Raw genomic sequence first — 19,404 nt, 5'->3', positions numbered from 1 at the left:
AATAGAAAGCTTGGGAGCTACTAAGATGTGTAAATACTTAGTAAATGCTACTAAGCTTAAAACCAAATCACCTCTGTTTGGACCATTCCTTGTCTCTGAAGCCTCATGTTCCTGACAACGTCTGAAATATCAAACTACCAAAAGAAAAGAAAAAAAAAGGAGATTAGAAGTGATACTGAAAAAAAGTTATTATTAAATTTAGAAGATGAAAAATACTGACATCTGCATCTTTACTGATGAGACCCAGAACCACATCAATGCAGATGAGGGTCCCTGAACGACCAATGCCTGCACTGCAGTGTGTGATTATAGGCCCCGACTGATGAACGTGCCGCATGTAGGATATGAATGTGAGCAGCTGCTCAGGTTGTGAAGGTGTCCCATGGTCGGGCCATCCAGTGTAGTTTAGATGAGTAACAATCTGGTTTTCATTAGTCTGGAAAGAAAGAAACTCATATGTCAATGTGGACAATTCAAGTAGAAACATCTTAAATTAGGGATGTCAAACCTAAGGCCAGAGGGTGTGAAACAGTCCAGGAAAGAGAAAATTAGGAGTGTGTAGATTTTGGACTTTCAACTGTACTTTATCAATAGCGAAAGCTGTAAAACTAAGACCCATCACCCCTAATTAACATTCATATTACACCACAGTAATAGTCTGATATTAATAAAACTAAAAAATTAAACTTGATGTGAAAAAACATTTTAACTAAACTAAACATACAAACTAAACTTTTGAAGAAAAAAAAAAAAAAAGCCACGATGTAAAATTTGACATCCCCGTCTTAAATTATCTGCACAATCGATCTATACACCGATATACATGATATATATTTACCTGGACATCTTTGACCTCGATGAGACGGATGACGAAGTTGTCCAGGTGCTGGTCTTTGATAAGTGTTATCTGTAATCTGTCATCCACCATCTCTGCCGTCCTCGGCGTGTCCGGCCAGTACCGCTGACATTTGACTTTCCCCCCCTCAACCTCCTGGGTCATCATTGCAATCACATTGGACTTCTGCTCCCACACCATCTGCCAGAAGTCCCCTAGAGTAGTGGGTAAGGGTCCTTGACAGGCAATGTACATGAAGTTCTCGTCCTTCACCGACATATTAATGAAGTTGGCGTTGATGTAGCCTCCGTCTTTGCCGAGGACAACACGAGTTGTGTCAACTAGAAGAGACATCATGAAAAACAAGTTTCAGGATTAAAATTTGAATTCAGAGAAAAAGTACTAAAAAAAGCCATTAAAGTGCAGTGGATGTACTGTATATAAAAGACGATGTAGCCTCAGACCATTAATGGAGGCACAAGTGCTGTGGTTGGAGCATGAGGGGACAGTAAACATTTTATTGACAACTTTGTGGTTTCAGTTGTTAGTTCTTATTTAATAGAGAACAAAGTTTATTTTGAGATGGGACTACTTTGCACATGACAAGTCCCTACAGTTCAAGTGTGGAGTGTCTAGGGGTGGGGAAGAGGGAACTGATAAAGCATAGTATCATAATATATTGAGTGGCAATATTGTATCGATATATCCATCCATCCATCCATCCATCCATCCATCCATCCATCCATCCATCCATTTTCTTCCGCTTATCCGGGGCTGGGTTGCGTGGGCAGCAGCCCAAGCAGAGAAGCCCAGACCTCCCTCTCCCCAGCCACCTCCTCCAGCTTATCCGGGGGAACACCAAGGCGTTCCCAGGCCAGATGAGAGATATAATCTCTCCAGCGTGGCCTCCTCCCAGTGGGACATGGCTGGAAAACCTCACCCACGAGGCGCCCAGGAGGCATCCTTGTCAGATGCCCAAACCACCTCAACTGGCTCCTTTCGATGTGGAGGAGCAGCGGCTCTACTCTGAGCCCCTCCCAAATGGCCGAACTTCTCACCCTATCTCTAAGGGAGAGGCCAGCCACCCTTCGGAGGAAGCCCATTTCCGCTGCTTGTATTCGCGATCTCGTTCTTTCGGTCACTACCCACAGCTTGTGGCCATAGGTGAGGGTAGGGACGTAGATCGGCCAGTAAATTGAGAGCTTCGCTTTTACACTCAGCTCTCTCTTCACCACAACAGACCGGTACAGCGTCCGCATCACTGCAGCCGCTGCACCAATCCGTCTGTCGATCTCCCGCTCCCTTCTCCCATCACTCGTGAACAAGACCCCGAGATACTTAAACTCCTCCACTTGTATCGATATAGGGACACCAAATATTAGCATCTTATTATATAAAATGTCAATAAAATTATAACTCTTTAGTACTAGCATAATAAATCAATTACTTTTTCAATCCAAAATAGCATTCAGCATGCGGGACGAAGTTGGTAAAACTACAATGGACATATCAAAGAAAGAAATCAGGAAAGTGCTGTCTATATAAAAATATGGACCCATTTTGGAATTTCCTAAAAAAAATAAAAGAAAAAAAAAAAAAAGATGGAATAAACACATGGTATTTAAAATGAGGTCCACATCAAAGTAAAATACTCTTGGGATAATACGAGTATAAGGGCTCATGTCACAAACTGCCAAAACTTGCTGAGAATGGCAAGGTAACCAGCTCAACCCAAAAACCAACCAACACTGGGCTCACTTAGTTTGACAAATCTAGGCCCCAATTTAGAGGAAGTCAAGAAATCACCTATTTTATGTGAAAATATCTGCATCCACACAACACAGAGAAAAAATATGAATAGGGAACAGCATGTTAAAAACACTGGAAGCCAGGTGTGCGACACTTCTCTACAGTGAAGTCAAGGGTGACACTGAGGAAAGTTTGCGAAAGGGTTGCAATAAGTTGTGTTGGAAAAGGTCATAAAGTAGAAAATATTGCAATATATGCTATTGTAATGTGACAATGTATTTGAAATTCAATACTATATGTTGGGTTAGTATCATTATAATATCTTATCTTGTATTTTTGGCTTTCAGGTGATTCCAGTTACTCTGACAGTGACTTTGCTTTCAGATCCACACTTCGTTTGTCATACATGGACCAAGATGGGGACCGCTAAAACGCTCAAACTGAGATTTCACAACAGTAGTCTACAAACCAGTGGGTGATGTCACAGTGGCTACATCCATCGTTCATACACAGTTCATGGTCCATGATATTAATAGTGATCACATAGGGAACTGCTAGTTTTTCTTACAGGGGACAATATTCTTATAGCGGTTCTTCTTCTTGTTCTCCTTCGTCTGACCGATCAAACAGTCATCCAGCGGCTGGAGATTCTGAAGATTCTGCCAGAACGGAAAATGGATATTCAGAAAAATCTAATGAAAACTATTGTCATTTATTCTTTGGCAATGAAATTCAAAGAGTCATACTTCAAACTCCTGTAGAGGCACTTTCTGTTCCAAAAGTCCCCTCATCGTGCGAACCACGCTGTTGAGCTTTTGTCCTGTGTACTGGCCATCAGGGACCACTCTGACAAGGGGCAAAGAGGTCAGCTCGTCCTCTGTGATGATTGGCCCGTCTGTGCAAAGACATAAACGAGGGAATTAAAAGTTTTGTAAGTAACTTATGACAATTATTAGCATGTATTGTCTGAGACATTGACTCCTACCATCTTCTGACTTTGAGTTCATGTTTTCAATTGGCAGTTCATCGCTTCCCCACGTGATTTCATCATCGTCTGGCTGCCCAGCACTCATCTGCAGGTAGCTGTTGGTTCAACACAAACAGCCAAGAGGTCTTAATATAAATGATGTACAACCTTAAATGTGATGAGTGGACATCTAAAAAGTAAAATCGTACTTTTCATTGTGTGGATCGTCAACACTTTCCTCATTCCATCTCACCTTTCGGGAGTTCTGCAGTAAAAAAAAACAAACAAAAAACAAATGACACAAACAAAACAACATCATAAAAAAACAGACTGTTGTTTCTGTGGTTTCTCAAATGATTAGTTTGATTTGTACCTCAGGAGAATCTTCTGGTATAGAAGAGCCATCGCCGTCCGTGTCCTCCGAAAGCTCTGTGCTCTGCTCGGTCTCTCTCCTCTCTCCCAGTTCACCATCATAGTCTGTGAAATATGGGAATGTAGTCCATGTTGTTGTTTTTTTTACACATTTATAACTTTCCAGTTCATTCTGCAGCCTGTGTGTGTTATACCTATTGGTGGTATGACAGGACACAGCTTAGTCTTCATGCTACTGTCGCCACTCAGACCTGAAAGAAACACGAGCAGGTTGCTTTAGAAAATATTCAGAAAAAAAATACACTCATAAGACAGAAGTTTAAAAAATACAAGTGCATGATTTTACCAGTATTTCCATTGCACTTGTCGGAGTTGATGGGTAGAGAGGCCAGGTATGTGTTTGGGTTCTGGTCTGGTGGTCTGGATACAATAAGATGCACCAGGCCTTTAGTTTTACGGATGGTGGTGACAGCTTTGGTATGGGACACACCTGTCATTAGCTCTTCATTCACCTACAAGACAGAAAGCCAGTCAGTCAGTATACAGTCTCAGAAAATCCACAGAAAATCCTTTCTTTACTTTGTAGCCAATTATTTACAGAATGTTTACAAAAAGAAAATGCTTTTTGTAAACATTTTGAATTCGGTGCTATTGTAACACAGAATTTAAGAAATTCATGTTAAAAAAAAAATAAAAATCTACAATTAAATCACAATGTAATGTGTTTTGTTCAACAAAGCACATCGCAAGTCCAAAAACACTCACTTTAAGCAGCCTGTCTCCTACTTGCAGCTTGCCTGAGGACTCTGCTACTCCTCCTGGTGTGATGGATTTAACAAAGATCCCCCTCTCCCCTCCAATTACAGAAAACCCCAGACCTCCTGACGGCGGCTTCTCCAGATCTACCTTTATGAGCTCTTCCTGCGTTTTCAGCAAACAAATGTGCAGTCACCTTTGATTTGTCATTCAACACTTCAGTAAGTTACTTTTTTTGTTGGTTTGGGTAACTGTCTGTGTTCCATTAACAATAACACCTGATGAGCTGGGAAAACATAACCAACAGAAGAACATGTTTTCACCCCCAGGCACCAACATAATTAAAAAAGAAAAAACTCACCTCTAAAGGACAAAGTGCTGCGAGACCTTCTGTATCTCTTAATTCTTCCCCTTTAAGGAACCCTTAAACAGAAAACAAAGCTTTCACACCATCTTTAAATGTTTAACAAGTAAAAAACTTAATATAAGTAAATTTATTCTTATTTAGATCGATTTATCAGTGCATCTGCAAGTCACATTTCTTTAGATTATAAAGCATACCATTCATGGTGGATGAAACCGTTGTGCTAACATTGTTGTTGAGAAAAGAAAGACTTTTCTGCATAGAAACTGGCTTTCCATCCCTGTTAGAGTAAATAAAAGAAAATAAAAGTTACTGAGATTATTGTTAAGATCTTGTATTTTCTGTAATGTGCAATGCTATTAAGACAAAAAACATAAAAACAAGCACCAAAAAAAATAAAAAAATAAATAAAAAAATCACAAAGGATGGATGTTATTCTTTTTTACCTCGTGGCCTTTAGTGTGAGTTCACTGGGGGAGTGCTCCAACAGCTTAGTGCTCTCACTGAGAGTCAGGTCCTGGGTAGGGGCCCCATTGATGTAATGGATTAGGTCAAGTGGCATTAAGCTTCCTTCTTTAGAGGCTAATGAACCCGGAAGAATATCTTTCACATATAAGACTCCATACAAACTGTCACTACCACCATCCAGTACCAAACCTGGACAATGAATAAAGAATGAAAATATTTAAATTTGATTCTTAAGAACTCATTTCTGATGCAACATTTGGGAAGATTTTCAAGACATTAGTGGCTGGATATGAGACACACCAGTGATATTTTCTTTTCTTAATCAAGGTTGTTTCTTACCCAGTGGTTCTTGGTTCATCTTAAAGTAAATGTCAGGCAGCAGATGAGCTTCTATGGGGGGTTTAGGAACCTCCAGGACCCTCCCTACCACCAAGTCAACCACCCGAGGGGCAGCACGCACAAGATTGACCACCTCAGTGTGGCCCATATCGCTCACATCAGTGTTATTCACCTGCAGACAAAAAAACCCCAACCCATTCATTCAATGTGTAATGGTTTGGAAAACACAAAGAAACAGAGAGCCAGACTGTTTCCAGTTTGTATTTGATAACCTCCTCCATATCTCTGTGTAGGTTTTCAGTCATCCAGGTCATAAAAATCCAAGGAGCTTGGAAAGAAAAGCGACTCGACTTCTTTAAGTTTCCATAGTGTTCATTGATGTAGTTTCATTCTTTAGTTGGATACCTACAACTGAGGCAGTGGAGACTGTCAGAAAACGACTACAGCAAGACAGTGTCTTAGAAAACAGAACTAGCTTTACCCCCAATCAGATTTGCACACTATTAGACCTCTGCCTTAGCGCCACATAATTTAAATACAACAAGGATTTCTACAGACAAAAACATGGATGTGTCATGGCCTACCCAGTGTCATCCATTGTAGCCAACCTTTACATGGAGCTAGTAGAAAGTAAAGTTCTTGGCTCTTTCAGAGGGACAGCACCTAGCCACTGGTACAGATATATGATACAGACTGTTCACATCAACAAACAAAGTCACCAGGGAAGCCATTTCTGGATCGTGCTGTGCACACTGAGGGGAATGGAAACCTCAACATTAAAGTTTAGCCCACACACACAAACCAGTACCTACTTTTTGACTCCCACAACTCTCTGGAACACAAACTTAGAGTAAACAGGACTCTGCAAAACCGGGAATAAAACATTCCCTCTAAGCTAGACAGGAAAGAAAGGAACACACACATGTAGAGAAAGCTCTTAAAACATGTGGTTATCCCAACAGGGCTTTCATCAAATCAGCAAAGATGCACAGTAAAGAAGGTCACCAACTAGGGAGAAACAGAAGGACAAACGGAACAACATCCCTTATGTAGCAGGTTTGGCAGAGAAGCTCAGGAAAATTTTCTCTGAGCACGAAAACCCAGCCACACAGTCAGACAAAAACTGGTTCATGCCAACTCCCAAACACATACTAAACAACAGGAAAACCAAACAGCCACCTCATAAACACATGGCACAAGACAGAAGAGCCACCTCGACAGGACATCTGCATCTAAAGGAAAAAGGTCACTCTTTAAATGATGCTAATGTTCACATGTGAGACAGAAAAGGCAGATAGATGGCTTCTTTCACTCCTCTTGCAAACTATGTCCATGTGAATGACCAACCTTGAACAGAGGGGGTGGCTTACGACACCAGCTGTCTGCCATCTATAATCCAGTTTTGAGATCCCTTCCCAGGTGTGTTAACGCCCACTTACATCTTGCGTCAGTTGATCTCAATAAGTCACACAATAGGGGGAGGCAAGGTCTCAAAATGGTTTCACCTGAAACCTCTGCTGATAATGATAATCCACACCCTTTTTCACACCTTGGCACATTGTGAATAATGGGAATTTATACCGTGATCATTCGGTCCCCGGGCCTGAGCCTTCCATCTCCTTTGGCTGGATCCTGGATGATGTCATGGATGTAACATCCATGATCATTGCCTTCAGTGAGGGTGAAGCCAAGGCTGCCCTTTTCTGACTTCACCAAAGAGACCTGTAGCTCTACTTCCTAACAACAACAAAAAAACATAACTTCAGTAACAGGAATAACATCTTGATCCACATTTTAGTGGAAACCCTCCTTAAAAACTCTTAGATTATGATTCCCTTCCTCAGTTCTTACTGGGACAAATTCATCTCCATCCTGTCCATTGCCAGGTGCAGTGAGGTTCAAGGGCAGAGGTAGTGGAGGAGGCAGGGGATCTGGGCTTGGGGAAGACAGGGAGGACACCTTCGGAAAAGTGGATGACTCCAGATCAGCTCCCATCGGGGATGAAAGTCCCCTGACCAAACATCCACAAAGCCAAAATTTAGCAAAAACACTAATAATCACATTTATAACTGATAATGCTAATTGAGTATTTAAATTTAGATGCATTACCGGTTGCTGAGGTCTGATCTTGTCATTGACAGATTTGAGGAATAAAAAGCTGACTGCATGTTGTCATCCAGATGACCACTGCTGTCGTAGCGTCCCAGTCCCGGGTTGCTACTGGAGGTCTGGTAAACACCCCGCTCCCAGGTCTGCCTGCTGTTCTCCACAGAGCCTGCGCTGAAAGCTTCTTCCACCTCCTCATCCCCATCGGTGCTGTCGCTGTAGCTGTTGCGTCGGCCAGGGGTTCTGTGTAGCAGCCTCTCCAGGGCGTCTTCCACAGGGCCCTGTTTCTTACTCCCTGGAGCAGACGTGAGCCTTTCTAAGTTCAAGCTGGGCTCTCCAAACGTCCCTGGCGCCTTTCTAGGCGATGGCTTAGGTGTCTAGGAAGAAATTTGGTTCAATTTAAGTTTTCAACTAATGCTTGAAAGACTCTCAGTGATGAGGAAAATATTAAGTGACTCACCAAAACTGCAGTGTCCATCTCAGGAAGAATGCCATGCTCAGGTCTACAGAGAAGCAAAGTCACCTCTTGACCAGTTCCTCTCAGGGCGGATATCACCTCCTACACAAAGTGTAAAGGAACCACAATTTCAGACATATTATGGCTTCAAATAACTTAGTTCCCATTTAAAATCACACTGAAACAAATTGTATTACATACATGTTGTGAGAGTCCTTTGAGTGGAGTTTGATTGACACGCAAGATGACATCGCCCACTTTGATACGACCGCTTTCTGCAGCTGGCTGGCCAGGAAACAGTTTTTTAACCCTCACCATGCTGGAGCCAGGGGGTTCGTTGGGGATGTTCTCCTCTCGGCTAAAACTGAAACCTAGGCCTGATGTGTTTTTCAGCAGGCACACCTCAAACACATTATCTGTGAAACAGAAGACATGAATTTGCAGTTATTGCCATAGATGGTCGATGAATGGTCACACAGAATAAGAAAATATAAAACCAGACTGGATGAATTATAACTTAGTATAATAACAGCCATGTAATACACTAACAACCTGTAGAGGGTGTACCCAACCTCTTATAATTACATGCAAGTAAATATAAGGAAAGGATGTTCTATTGGGGGGGTGGGGGGCTCAAAACTGGATTTTATTGTCTGATTTGGTATAATATTTAGTATATTGGGGACGTGACTAAAAACATACAACTTCAGCACACGCCTGAAACACAAAACAAAAAGTCCATTCCCAACTTATATTTATAACCAGTTAGAGAGAGCACAAAACTAAAGAAAGTCCAGCTGTTGTTGCAGAAGAGCAATTTGTGTAGATTCTGCCCATCTATTCAGCTCTAATAAAACAGTAGTGTGCAAACAATGGGTTCTACACACATGCTCATTTGATTTTAAATCTTGGTGTAACACTGCTAAAAAAAAACCATACATTGTATGACCAAATTTGATTATTTACAGGTGGACACAAGTATCAAAAAGAAATGGTGTATATACTCTTAAAAAGTCTATTAGCCTTTCAGAGTAATTATAAAGTAAATGTTAAATCACATATGTTCAATAATGTAGAAATTTACTTTAGAAGTCTGAAACTACTCTTTTTTTTTTTTTTCTTCTTTTTAAATCATTTGCAAACAAGTCTCCAGTAGTACAGGAATTACTATTCGTTTCCATTACATGTCCTGGATGGACCCTTACATTCTCACCTACAGCAAAGCAAACTCGTATTGCTTATGGTTGCATAAGAGTTAGAGGAGGTTGTCTACTATTCCTAAGATCAGTGGCTTGATCTGCTGTGTCCATATGTGGAAGCATCCTTGGACAAAATACTGTAAAACGCCTCTGAAGCACCTATCTGGGCTTTAAAAAGTGGCTGCAGGTTGCAGTATAAAAGTAATTCGAGTGCTAGGTGAGGGTACAAAAACAAAAAAGCAGCACTATAGAAACTAGTCATGGTAAAACGACTGTAAATTAGGAGAGGGTGGAACATTAATCAACTAACCTAACTTACTTGATGGTGCAGTTAGATTAGTTATGCAGATAAGTTAATACATCAAAGAGCTGGGCAGCAGAGTGGGGCATGTGTTGCCTTGGAGCAAGAAGGTTTGAACCTGCCCAAAGACCTGCCTGTCAGGTTATTCTAAAGTCCCATTTTGGTGCAATGGTAAGTGGTTATCTGTCTCTCTGCGACTGCCTGTTGAAAAGATAAGTGGCTAAATTTTTTTTTAAAAACCCTTAAAATTACAACAATAGCGTGGTGTGCCAGGATGAGAGGCTGAAGCAGAGGGTAAAAGAGTCTTCATGCATTAAACACGTGAAATTCACTGAATCGCACAGGAAAAAATTGGCACCAAATGAATATTAAATGTCTGAACCTAGCTTTGTTGCAGTGCTACGAAAGAAGTCAAAGGATAATCCCTCAACCTGCACTTTGCTGTGCATTTTCAATGATGATTAGATTACTGAAATTAGACCACAGAAAACAGGAAAACGCATTATAGGGCGAGTTAAAATTGGATCCCCAATCCCAAAATAAACCACACCACATCCTTTACCTTGTGTGATGAAGCTGTACTCTGGTTTTTCTTTGGCTTCGAGTGGCTGCTCCTTGTTCTTGGTCAGATTTCTGTCGTAGCCGGTGGCAAATGGTGGAGTGTTCTTAGGTGTGAGGGGAGCGTGGATGCTGTTTGCAGGTACGTGACCCCTCTCCAGCAACAAGTGCACTGTCTGAGCCATGCAGGAAGTAAAACCTAAGTGTCAAGATGCCAGCTAGGCAGCAACATAATTTAAAGATACTGCTCACATGGTGGCTCATGAGAACTGTCATCCCCTCACCTGCCCGGTGTCTCGGAGAGCCTCTACCGCTTGTTGATGAGTGGCCCCCTCCAGGCTCTTTCCATTGACGGCCACCACACGATCACCTAAGCCGCAGACAGACAGTTGATGCCCAAAGATGAAAGAGTCTAAATTTCATCCAATTTCATTTTTTCCTTTGTGCGACATATTTGTTACACCAGTGTCTACCTTTCTGTATCCTTCCATCAAGCTCTGCAGCACCTTTTGGTATAAGACCTTTCACATAGATGCCTCCATGTCGGACAGCAGTGCCAGCTCCTCCCTAAGATAATGACAGAATTCTTAGTGAAATGAGCCGAAGAGAAAATACGTAATTCTTTATTTTTCTGTGGGGGTTGATGGCAGGGTTGGATGTCTTTTATATGATAACTGCTTTATCTTTATTGTGGCTTCAGAACTGTAAAGAGAATATCAAACTTTACAAGATAAGTATTTTAAAGTAATTTTAAGAGAAAATTCAAGACCAGAAGTTTATATTTCGAAGTTTTTTGGATCGGGGGTTGAATAAAGCTTATACTTTGGTGCATAAGAACTGTCACAGGTGGAGTAGATGATGATTTTGAAGTTTTGCAAGTTTTGTCCAAAACCAATTTAAAACTTGGTCTTGGACACTATGAATCATGACAACATGACAAAAGCTCCTTTTCCTCTTGTTCAAATGACATTTTAGGTGGATTTTGTGATTCTGGAGTTTGCTTAGTTATTAAACAAAGCTCTTATTATTTTTAAATCTTCTAAAAACTTAAACAGATGTCAAATTTAATTGATACATCAATGTTTGCATACCAAATCAGTATTCCAACCACACAAGTTCACCTGTAACAGCAGTCTGAAGACACAATAAAGTGATTTGTTAAAGTGGTTTAGTGGTTTAATTAACCCAAGTCAATCATATTCAAAATTCCAGAGAGACTAATTAGAGCAGTGATTACTCACATCATTTAAAATCCCTACTGTAAAAGATACCGTGACATTTCTTTCTGTCAAATCCTTCTTGATTAAAAAATAAAGTTCACATGCACGAGGGTTAGTATTACCACAAAAACGTCCAACACACGGCAATAAGAAATGAAACCAAACCAAACAACATGTGAACTGGATGAGTCGGGGAAAAAAAAAGTGCAAAACAAAGAAAAGGGTGAAAACCTTGCCGAACAGTACCGTGACACTTAAGCCCAGGCTGCTGTCTTTTTTGGACAGCTCAATGTCATATAGTTCTCCTGGATGGAGACTATTGACCCCTGAGGCATTACCATTTAAATTTTCCATGATGTTTTCCTGCAAACAGAAAATAGGGCATTACAGTGAATTATCACAAGCCTGAACATGCAGAAAGAAATCAAGGTGAGTGAGTAGACTGACTAAACAAGCCGATACAGTGAAAACAAAAAACAAAAACAAAAAAACAAGGAATATCATGCAGCATACAGTTGCAAACAGCCTTTCATTGACAGTGTAAATGCAATGACAGGCAAATGTTATAAAGAACAGGCAGTTAGTTGTGCCAAGCATCAGGTTATATGTAATGCTTGTGTATAGAAAACAAACAATCATATTCTGTTCAATTAACATAAGCAAATTTCTACTAGAAGAAGACACAATTTTGTGTATTATACTTAACAGAGCTCCTAATTGAGAGCCTAGGGCAATGTATAAAAGCAGGGAATCCATTGAAATGAGTCCATTTAAAAAATAAACAAACCTTTTTGACCTTTTGTTTCTCTTGACTACTTGAATAAGTCTCCTCGTCCATGTCTGAATCTCCCCGGTCAGAATGCTCAGAGACTTTGGGAGCCTCCAGCACTTTAGATTTTCTAGTTTTGGGAGGTAGAGCTGGTGGTGTAGGATCAGGACCTACATTTGGATGTTGGGCAGTGGGTGCAGTTTTGGCAGCACTCCTTTCTAGGTACTGCTGAACTCCACTAGCAGGGGCTTGGTTGGTTTTAGCCATAATGCTTGTCTTAGAGTCTTGAGAACTGAGGGCAGTGTGCTGTTGAGCTGGTGATGAATTAGATGACTGTATGCCAGCACTTTGTTGTGGAGGGCTGGGGCTTCTTGTTCCTGCATGCTCTTCTGAGGAGGTATCAACGTCTAGTTCTTGTCTCTGGGCAGAGTTAAGGGACTTAAATGAAGACCTGTGCTGGTAGGGTGAATATCCTCCAGGAGATTCTGTCGGAACAAGTTAAAAACAACAAAAAAAGTTTTGGATAAAAGTCAGGATCAATCCTGACAAGGGGCACATGAAACAAAAATTATACTAGTAACCCTGATTTTACCTTTGTAGAGCCTCTCTTTGGGCTGTGATACGACGAGAGTAACGTCATCAGGAGAATTCTGAAGTATATCAACCACGGTCGTGTGAGAAAGTCCTTCTAGGCTTTTCTCATTCACAGAGATCAGCCGGTCACCTGAATCAACAAGACCACCGTTGCTCACACAGACAACAACTACTCATATTCACAGCAAGACAGAAACAAACTTAAGAGCTAACCATCAGCACAAGCAGACAACACTATCATCTGAATACGGAAGGTAGAAAGTGGCAACAAAAAAAGTAGCATACCGGGTTTGAGGCAGCCATTGATATCAGCGGGACCACCGGGAGTGATGGAGCTAATGATGGTGCCAAGGTCTGCGCGGCCAGAGTTCTCTCCTCCTACAACTTGAAACCCTACAGGACAAACACACACGCGCAAATATATGAACCCAAAACTATAAACAGTTGCATGCAAATGTAGAGGCAGCTTCTGGCAAACACCATTTTTGTTTATTCAGCTGAAACATTTGCATACAGCAAAATTACTGGTTATCCAAGTCCTTAAAATAGAAAAGCAACAGCTTGCCTAAGGGGGAGTTATTCACTTCTTTTAACTCAGAAATCTGTCAAGTATAAAGCATGTCCAGGGTTCCCCGGGCATTTCCAGCTGTTTAAAGCAGTTGTCAAAACAGCAGAGACTGTGTAAAATAAAACCAATTTTATGAATATATTCATTCACTCTTACCTAGTCCGTATTTCACATCTTTCTTCAAGTTTACAGTTGTGATCTCTCTCTCTGGAGATGGTAACGCATTAACCTTTTTCTTTAGGGAATCTGTCCAAACAAAAAACATTAAATACATGACATCTTTTGTGACACAGTTACATCCTTTTGTGAGTTTGGTAAGCAGGGAAGAAAGCGCAGGCCACTCTGAAAGCACTACACTGTAACTACTAATCAGCTCAAGAGGACATACAGTGTAGCTGAAGGGCTCCCTCTTTAGTAGAACTGAATAACAAGCCTGAAAAGCTTGGCTAAGCTGGGATGAAAGTTGGGTTCAATGCCAAGAATTAAGCTATTAAATGGTGGGAGCGGGGCCAAAGCCAAGGTCCACAGGCATCGAGCACTGAGATAAAAGAGACTGGACTTGTTTTGTGTATATATTCATAGTTTGCTAAATCTCAGAGAGATATTGTTGAACAGACTAGAGTTGTAGAGAAAGAATGCTAAAAATGAGTAATAATTGGCATCTGTGGGAACAAGAATCGCATTTCCTTACGTACCATTCACAGATGCTGGGGTTGAAGGTGGTCCAGAGGAATTGTGCATGCTAACACCTGTGAAAGAATGTAACCCACTTATAAGAGCATTCTTTCAGTATTTCAGTATTTCAGGTATGACCTCTACAACTCTGATGCTCTGCACCGCTCTTCACAGGTCAGCATTCTTACCTACTACATATGCTTGGCCGGTATCCTCTATGGAAGAAGAGTCAGATTCTTTTTTGGACATGGTGCTCCAGGCTGCGCTGCTGAGAGGTGCTATGCCAAATGATCTGAGAAAGCAAAATACAGATGAGAAAAATGAGGTGTCTTCTACAACGCTGAAGACACTCTCTTAATAACATTAGGCCTCTGAAATTTCTAAGCTAAAAAATCACAGGTGATCTGTGAAGCTGACACAAGGGGGAGCAGCTGACACAAAACAGACTTGTTGCTTACTAAAAAAGGCACAATGACACAAACACACACTAAGGCGCATGTACACCCACACACAGACCCCCAGAGGGTCAATTACAGGCTGGAGGTAGAGTTTTATATGTCTCTGTAGTGCAGAGTAGTCTCAGCAACAGATCCTCAGTAACTTTAGTCTGGTCTGAAGAGACCGACAGTGAAACCTAAACACATGCGCAGGATCCCATACTGGGGGAAAAAGGCATAGAAGGACCAATAAAAAGATAAGAAACACATAGTTTTCTTATTTATTTTTCTTATTTCTTATTATAAAGTTAAATTCAGCATTTGCTCATAATTTCCTTTCATTACGTTTCATTAAGCATATGGGAAATAATCCGGGTCTTGCTTTTGACATGCTTTGCTTTTCTCAACTCACTTGTCCTGTTGGTGTAGGATGGAGTCTGTGTCTGAGCTGGCTCGCTGATGTTGCTGGAAGTGAGAGGCCAGTTGGTTGGCTTGTGGCTGACTAAGTCCGCTGTGCGACTGACCACGATACGACTCTGCCAGTCTGTCCTCCGGAGACTCTGGCATTTGCCCGAGGTTGTGGTGGGAACGACTCATTGCTCGGGGATTGGAAAGGACCGTGGAGGCCGCTGGATTGAACCCTGGAAAGTGAAGCTCATCTTGGACTAATACTGAGCCAGACAGTGCCTTATTGAGGGCTGCCTCTGAGTATGAGATTCTCTTCAGTTGGTCTGGGTTGGAGCGTGTCGATAGACTTGGGGCCAGGCTGCCCGAACTCGTCGTCATACCTACGGCATCTCCACTCCGAGAGTCGAGGGAGTACTGCATACTGTTTTCTGGTGAGCAGGAACATGAAAGACATAAAATTCTGTCATTCTATAATAATAATATTCATTAGTCCTTATTAACATGAGGCGGGTAATTCCAAAGAGCTAATTTGTTGATCTATTCCAATTAGTGTTGCCTTTGACAGATGCATCAAGTTAACCCTCATCTCTATTAAAAAACCAGCAGTGCTTAGCTGTCTATATATTCACATCTTTCTAAATATGAGGTGCTCTTCTTGCTTACCTAGGTCTTGCAGCTCCTGGTTGTTTTGGCGAGCCTTCATCTGCAGGTGGAACTTATGCTGATCCGAACACAGCTGTAGCAAATACTGACATGTCTTGTTGCTGTCTGTCTGAAACAGGTGCTTAATGCCATCTGATGTGTTCTGAAGGCAAATCTTCTTTTTCTGGAGGATTACAGACAAAAAAGAATAAAAAAAACGAGAAAAAACAAAGTGAAAATGGGCATCAATTGGATTACACTATAGTGGAAAACAAATATTGGTATACTGTGGTACAGGTTTATGTAGAATAAGAGACAAGCACGTACTGCAAACGAAATCTTCTTTGTCTCCCTCCAGGGGAACCTTAGCACTGGGGTACGATTTCCATTAAGGACTTCAAAAATGAGCACCCCCTTGGAGTAAACACCCAGCATGATCCCTGTCTGAGACCTCTTCTCAGGAAGTACTCGATGGAAGTGGACTCCATATTCTGTCAGCTTCTGGCTCATCTTTAAAGACAAGAGAGACAGTACTAAGATACTGAAATAATAATCAAATTAACATAGAAACCAGGAACTTTCCAAATGAGAACCAGACGGATGTTGTTGTTTTTTTTTAAAATTAAGGTCAATGAAGAAGCAAACATCTGTTTTTGTAGTCTCCAGTAAGACAAAAAATACAACAAAATGAAATGTAATCAGACACTTTGCTCTTGTTACGGTACTTATTTTTGGTCAAACATACACCGCATGTCAGTCCTTCTACTGAAGTAAACTCTTTGGTATAAAATAATAATTTACATCACAAAATAAAAACCTTGAGTTGCAATTGATTACTGAAAAAAATAACTTCAGCCAGAACTGAACATATTTTTGATATCTATATGAAAACTGAATTTAAGTGCAGTCAACTTTATTATTGCCAACCTTAAGGAACTCAAACTCCGCCTCAGATTCTGTTGCACTGTAGTAGTTGCTGTGAAGCTTTGGCAGATCCTCCCTGATGGTGGCCTGGCTCACTTTGTCCAAGACAGACATTGGGAGATAGTGCTCCATTCTGAAATAAGTCTTCCCATGGAGCTGCAGGGATCGAGATTATTTTTAAGATACTTTCGTTGTTTTATATATACAAGAGTCAAATGAAATACACTTTTTTTTAAAGTCATAAGAGAAAAGTAACTTTTAGTTGACTGATAACAAATAGATAAACAGCAGAGTGGGTACCTCAGGTTGATAGTCACCAAATTCAGCCTGCAATGCCAGAGAAGCCAGCAGCATGGCATCTTCTGTGCCGCAGCGCACTCTTTCCTCCAAGATGTCCTTCCTCAGCTGTAGGTAGTACTGATGTTTGGTCATAGCGTGCCTATAAATCCACAGGAAATTACTGTAAGTGGTTAATATGCCAACGTGAACACACTGTGTTATTTTTTTTGTGTAACCACAGCACACATTTGGCATTTAGGTTTTCCAGCTAATTGTGTGCAAAATGTGCACTTACTGTATTAAGTTGATATCATCAAGGAAGAATTTGATGCGGAAAAAAAGGTTAAAAAGCATGTCAGATCTCCTTTTCTTGGACTCCTCCTTCCATCCCTCTGGGGCCACTTTGGATAATTTGGCATCAAGATCAACGAAGAAAAACTCATTTTCTGTGTGTGATTTTCAGGATGAAAGGGTTAGAAAGTCAAGTTAGGCTGGCTTCAGTTTTGCATCTTTACAGGAAATTGATCAAAATGAACAACTAAAACCAACCAAACCGATATTTTTTATGTGTATTTATACACTTTTTAACTTTCCACTTCAAAAATGAAAACATTTACTTTGAATACAATTTGAGCTATTTTTAAAGAACTGTTTAAATGCTTTTTTCTTATGTGAGAATGAAGACCTCTGGGGGCAACTACTAAAGACTAAACAAACAGAGAACAACTGTGAAACACTTACCAAAATCCCAAAATAACATTAAAGCTGCAAGCAGCGATATGAGGGCCCTCGCACCCCGGCACGTCGAGCCAAGCCCAACACCTAAAACCAGTGCGTCCGATCTGATGTCACATTGGTGGAATTCATGCATTTAACCACCAGCTAACGATTCATCTCATTCAATCATGATTATAGTTGTCCCACTAGGTGGCGTTCTAACCATTACTGACAAATAGCATAACCGAGTTTTCCGAGCTCAAGTCTCATCACGCCTGCGACATTTGGGAGAGATTGGACAGATTACTGCTTTTTGGCGAGTGATTGGAACTCCACGTGCTGCCATGACCATCCCGTTTCCCTGGACGTAAAAAGCTTCGCAATTTAACATCACAAAGGTCTTTAGATTCCACGCACAGGAGATCGCCTCAATCTGATGAAATCCCTTGGAGGAGTTCGTCAAAGTATGAGGCCTGAAAAGAAGGGAAATTGTCGCCAAAATTACACATTAATTTCAAAATGTCTGACTTCCTGTTGGATTTGGGATATTGCTCCAAGAGACTTTTTTGTACATCTTGATATCTTCCAGAAGCTTACCAGGTTTCAGACTCATACATAAAACACAGAGCAGGGGCTGTTGATTTGAAATTTTGTAGGGGCGCTGTGGAGCCATTTTGCGCTATTCAATGAAAATGGTAAAATAACAAGAAAGCGCTCATCACATTGGAGGTATGCGCCAAATTTCAAGACATTTTAAACTTTCCAAGCCCCTCAAAAGCCACTTCAATGGTCATGGTGAACAGCGTTACCACCAGGGTGCGCCGTTCAGTTTAAAGTCACAATTTTCTCACTGAAGCATCATGAGGGACTGATGGTGCTATTCACTGCTTTTCAGGTGGCCACGATGAACCTGTGAAAATCAGTACAACAAAATGAAAGACATGACATTTCCTGCTGCCACTAGGTGGCGCTCCTCGTATTCCTGACAATGGGCACATCAATCTGTTCAGGGCGGGTCTGACATCATGCCTGTAAAGTCTGGTTCTGATCAGACTGGATTTCATTGAGTTACACTAATTTGTTTCTTCATGGCGAGACATCAATGTTCGCCACGCTGCTGGGGTCACACCCTTTCGCGAAAACTCACAGTTTTCACTGTAAGCCAAGACCAACTCCTTAAGGCTTTCCTGGAAAAATTTCAGGCTGCAGATGTCACCCATCACAATACTGTACACCAAAGTGTAAAACATGACATTTCCTGTTGCCACTAGGTGGCGCTGTCCCTGGTGTCAAATATGGCAGTTGAAATATGTTCAGGGTGGAGCCTTATCATATGTGTGCTCTTTGGTCCACGTCGGACCATGTATGAGAGAATGAGAGACAATAAGATTTTCGTGGCGAGTCATCGAAATTCGCCGTGGCGCCACGGCCTCACCGTATCACGAAAACTCAAAAGCTCCGCAATTTAACATGGCCCAGGTGTGCAGTTGGCACTGTCCAAATATATGAGTTTCTATGACAAAATCCCAAGGAGGAGTTCGAAAAAGTTCGAGGCATGGAAATGGCAAAATTGGAGCCAAAATGTCACTTTCACTTGAAATGGCGGACTTCCTGTTGGGTCTGCGTCAATGGTCCCATTGACTTTTTGTTCGTCTTGGCATGATACACATGTGTGCTAAATTTCATACATGTAGCTCAAA

At 41.2% G+C, this 19,404-nt stretch overlaps 1 protein-coding gene across 3 annotated transcripts in view; it reads right to left on the bottom strand.

The window, feature by feature from the left end:
• ptpn13 (protein tyrosine phosphatase non-receptor type 13) overlaps window positions 1-19,404 on the bottom strand; it is a 51,734-nt gene that overhangs the window by 1,501 nt on the left and 30,829 nt on the right. Inside the window, exons 13-48 of one of the 3 annotated variants that reach the window (XM_031754713.2) lie at window positions 17,283-17,433; window positions 17,009-17,147; window positions 16,712-16,864; window positions 16,112-16,294; window positions 15,806-15,968; window positions 15,147-15,570; window positions 14,486-14,589; window positions 14,318-14,371; window positions 13,779-13,868; window positions 13,340-13,447; window positions 13,053-13,184; window positions 12,479-12,945; window positions 11,923-12,054; window positions 10,945-11,038; window positions 10,756-10,841; window positions 10,476-10,647; window positions 8,615-8,829; window positions 8,417-8,515; window positions 7,960-8,333; window positions 7,702-7,861; window positions 7,432-7,587; window positions 5,851-6,022; window positions 5,490-5,700; window positions 5,241-5,323; window positions 5,041-5,102; window positions 4,689-4,844; window positions 4,270-4,435; window positions 4,118-4,174; window positions 3,925-4,028; window positions 3,761-3,816; window positions 3,570-3,667; window positions 3,331-3,479; window positions 3,153-3,243; window positions 839-1,176; window positions 221-436; window positions 72-134 (exon numbers count right to left, since the gene is read on the bottom strand). In XM_031754713.2, the coding sequence (XP_031610573.1) occupies window positions 72-134; window positions 221-436; window positions 839-1,176; window positions 3,153-3,243; window positions 3,331-3,479; window positions 3,570-3,667; window positions 3,761-3,816; window positions 3,925-4,028; window positions 4,118-4,174; window positions 4,270-4,435; window positions 4,689-4,844; window positions 5,041-5,102; window positions 5,241-5,323; window positions 5,490-5,700; window positions 5,851-6,022; window positions 7,432-7,587; window positions 7,702-7,861; window positions 7,960-8,333; window positions 8,417-8,515; window positions 8,615-8,829; window positions 10,476-10,647; window positions 10,756-10,841; window positions 10,945-11,038; window positions 11,923-12,054; window positions 12,479-12,945; window positions 13,053-13,184; window positions 13,340-13,447; window positions 13,779-13,868; window positions 14,318-14,371; window positions 14,486-14,589; window positions 15,147-15,570; window positions 15,806-15,968; window positions 16,112-16,294; window positions 16,712-16,864; window positions 17,009-17,147; window positions 17,283-17,433 (5,678 nt within the window). The remainder of the gene's footprint in view (window positions 1-71; window positions 135-220; window positions 437-838; window positions 1,177-3,152; window positions 3,244-3,330; window positions 3,480-3,569; window positions 3,668-3,760; window positions 3,817-3,924; window positions 4,029-4,117; window positions 4,175-4,269; window positions 4,436-4,688; window positions 4,845-5,040; window positions 5,103-5,240; window positions 5,324-5,489; window positions 5,701-5,850; window positions 6,023-7,431; window positions 7,588-7,701; window positions 7,862-7,959; window positions 8,334-8,416; window positions 8,516-8,614; window positions 8,830-10,475; window positions 10,648-10,755; window positions 10,842-10,944; window positions 11,039-11,922; window positions 12,055-12,478; window positions 12,946-13,052; window positions 13,185-13,339; window positions 13,448-13,778; window positions 13,869-14,317; window positions 14,372-14,485; window positions 14,590-15,146; window positions 15,571-15,805; window positions 15,969-16,111; window positions 16,295-16,711; window positions 16,865-17,008; window positions 17,148-17,282; window positions 17,434-19,404) is intronic. The other 2 variants (XM_031754714.2, XM_031754715.2) reach the window with 2 other exon arrangements.

This window comes from Oreochromis aureus, linkage group 7 (genome assembly GCF_013358895.1).
Source record: "Oreochromis aureus strain Israel breed Guangdong linkage group 7, ZZ_aureus, whole genome shotgun sequence".
Classification (NCBI taxonomy): domain Eukaryota; kingdom Metazoa; phylum Chordata; class Actinopteri; order Cichliformes; family Cichlidae; genus Oreochromis; species Oreochromis aureus.
Note: the sequence above shows the minus strand (reverse complement) of the source record. Positions and strands in the feature narration are given on the sequence as shown.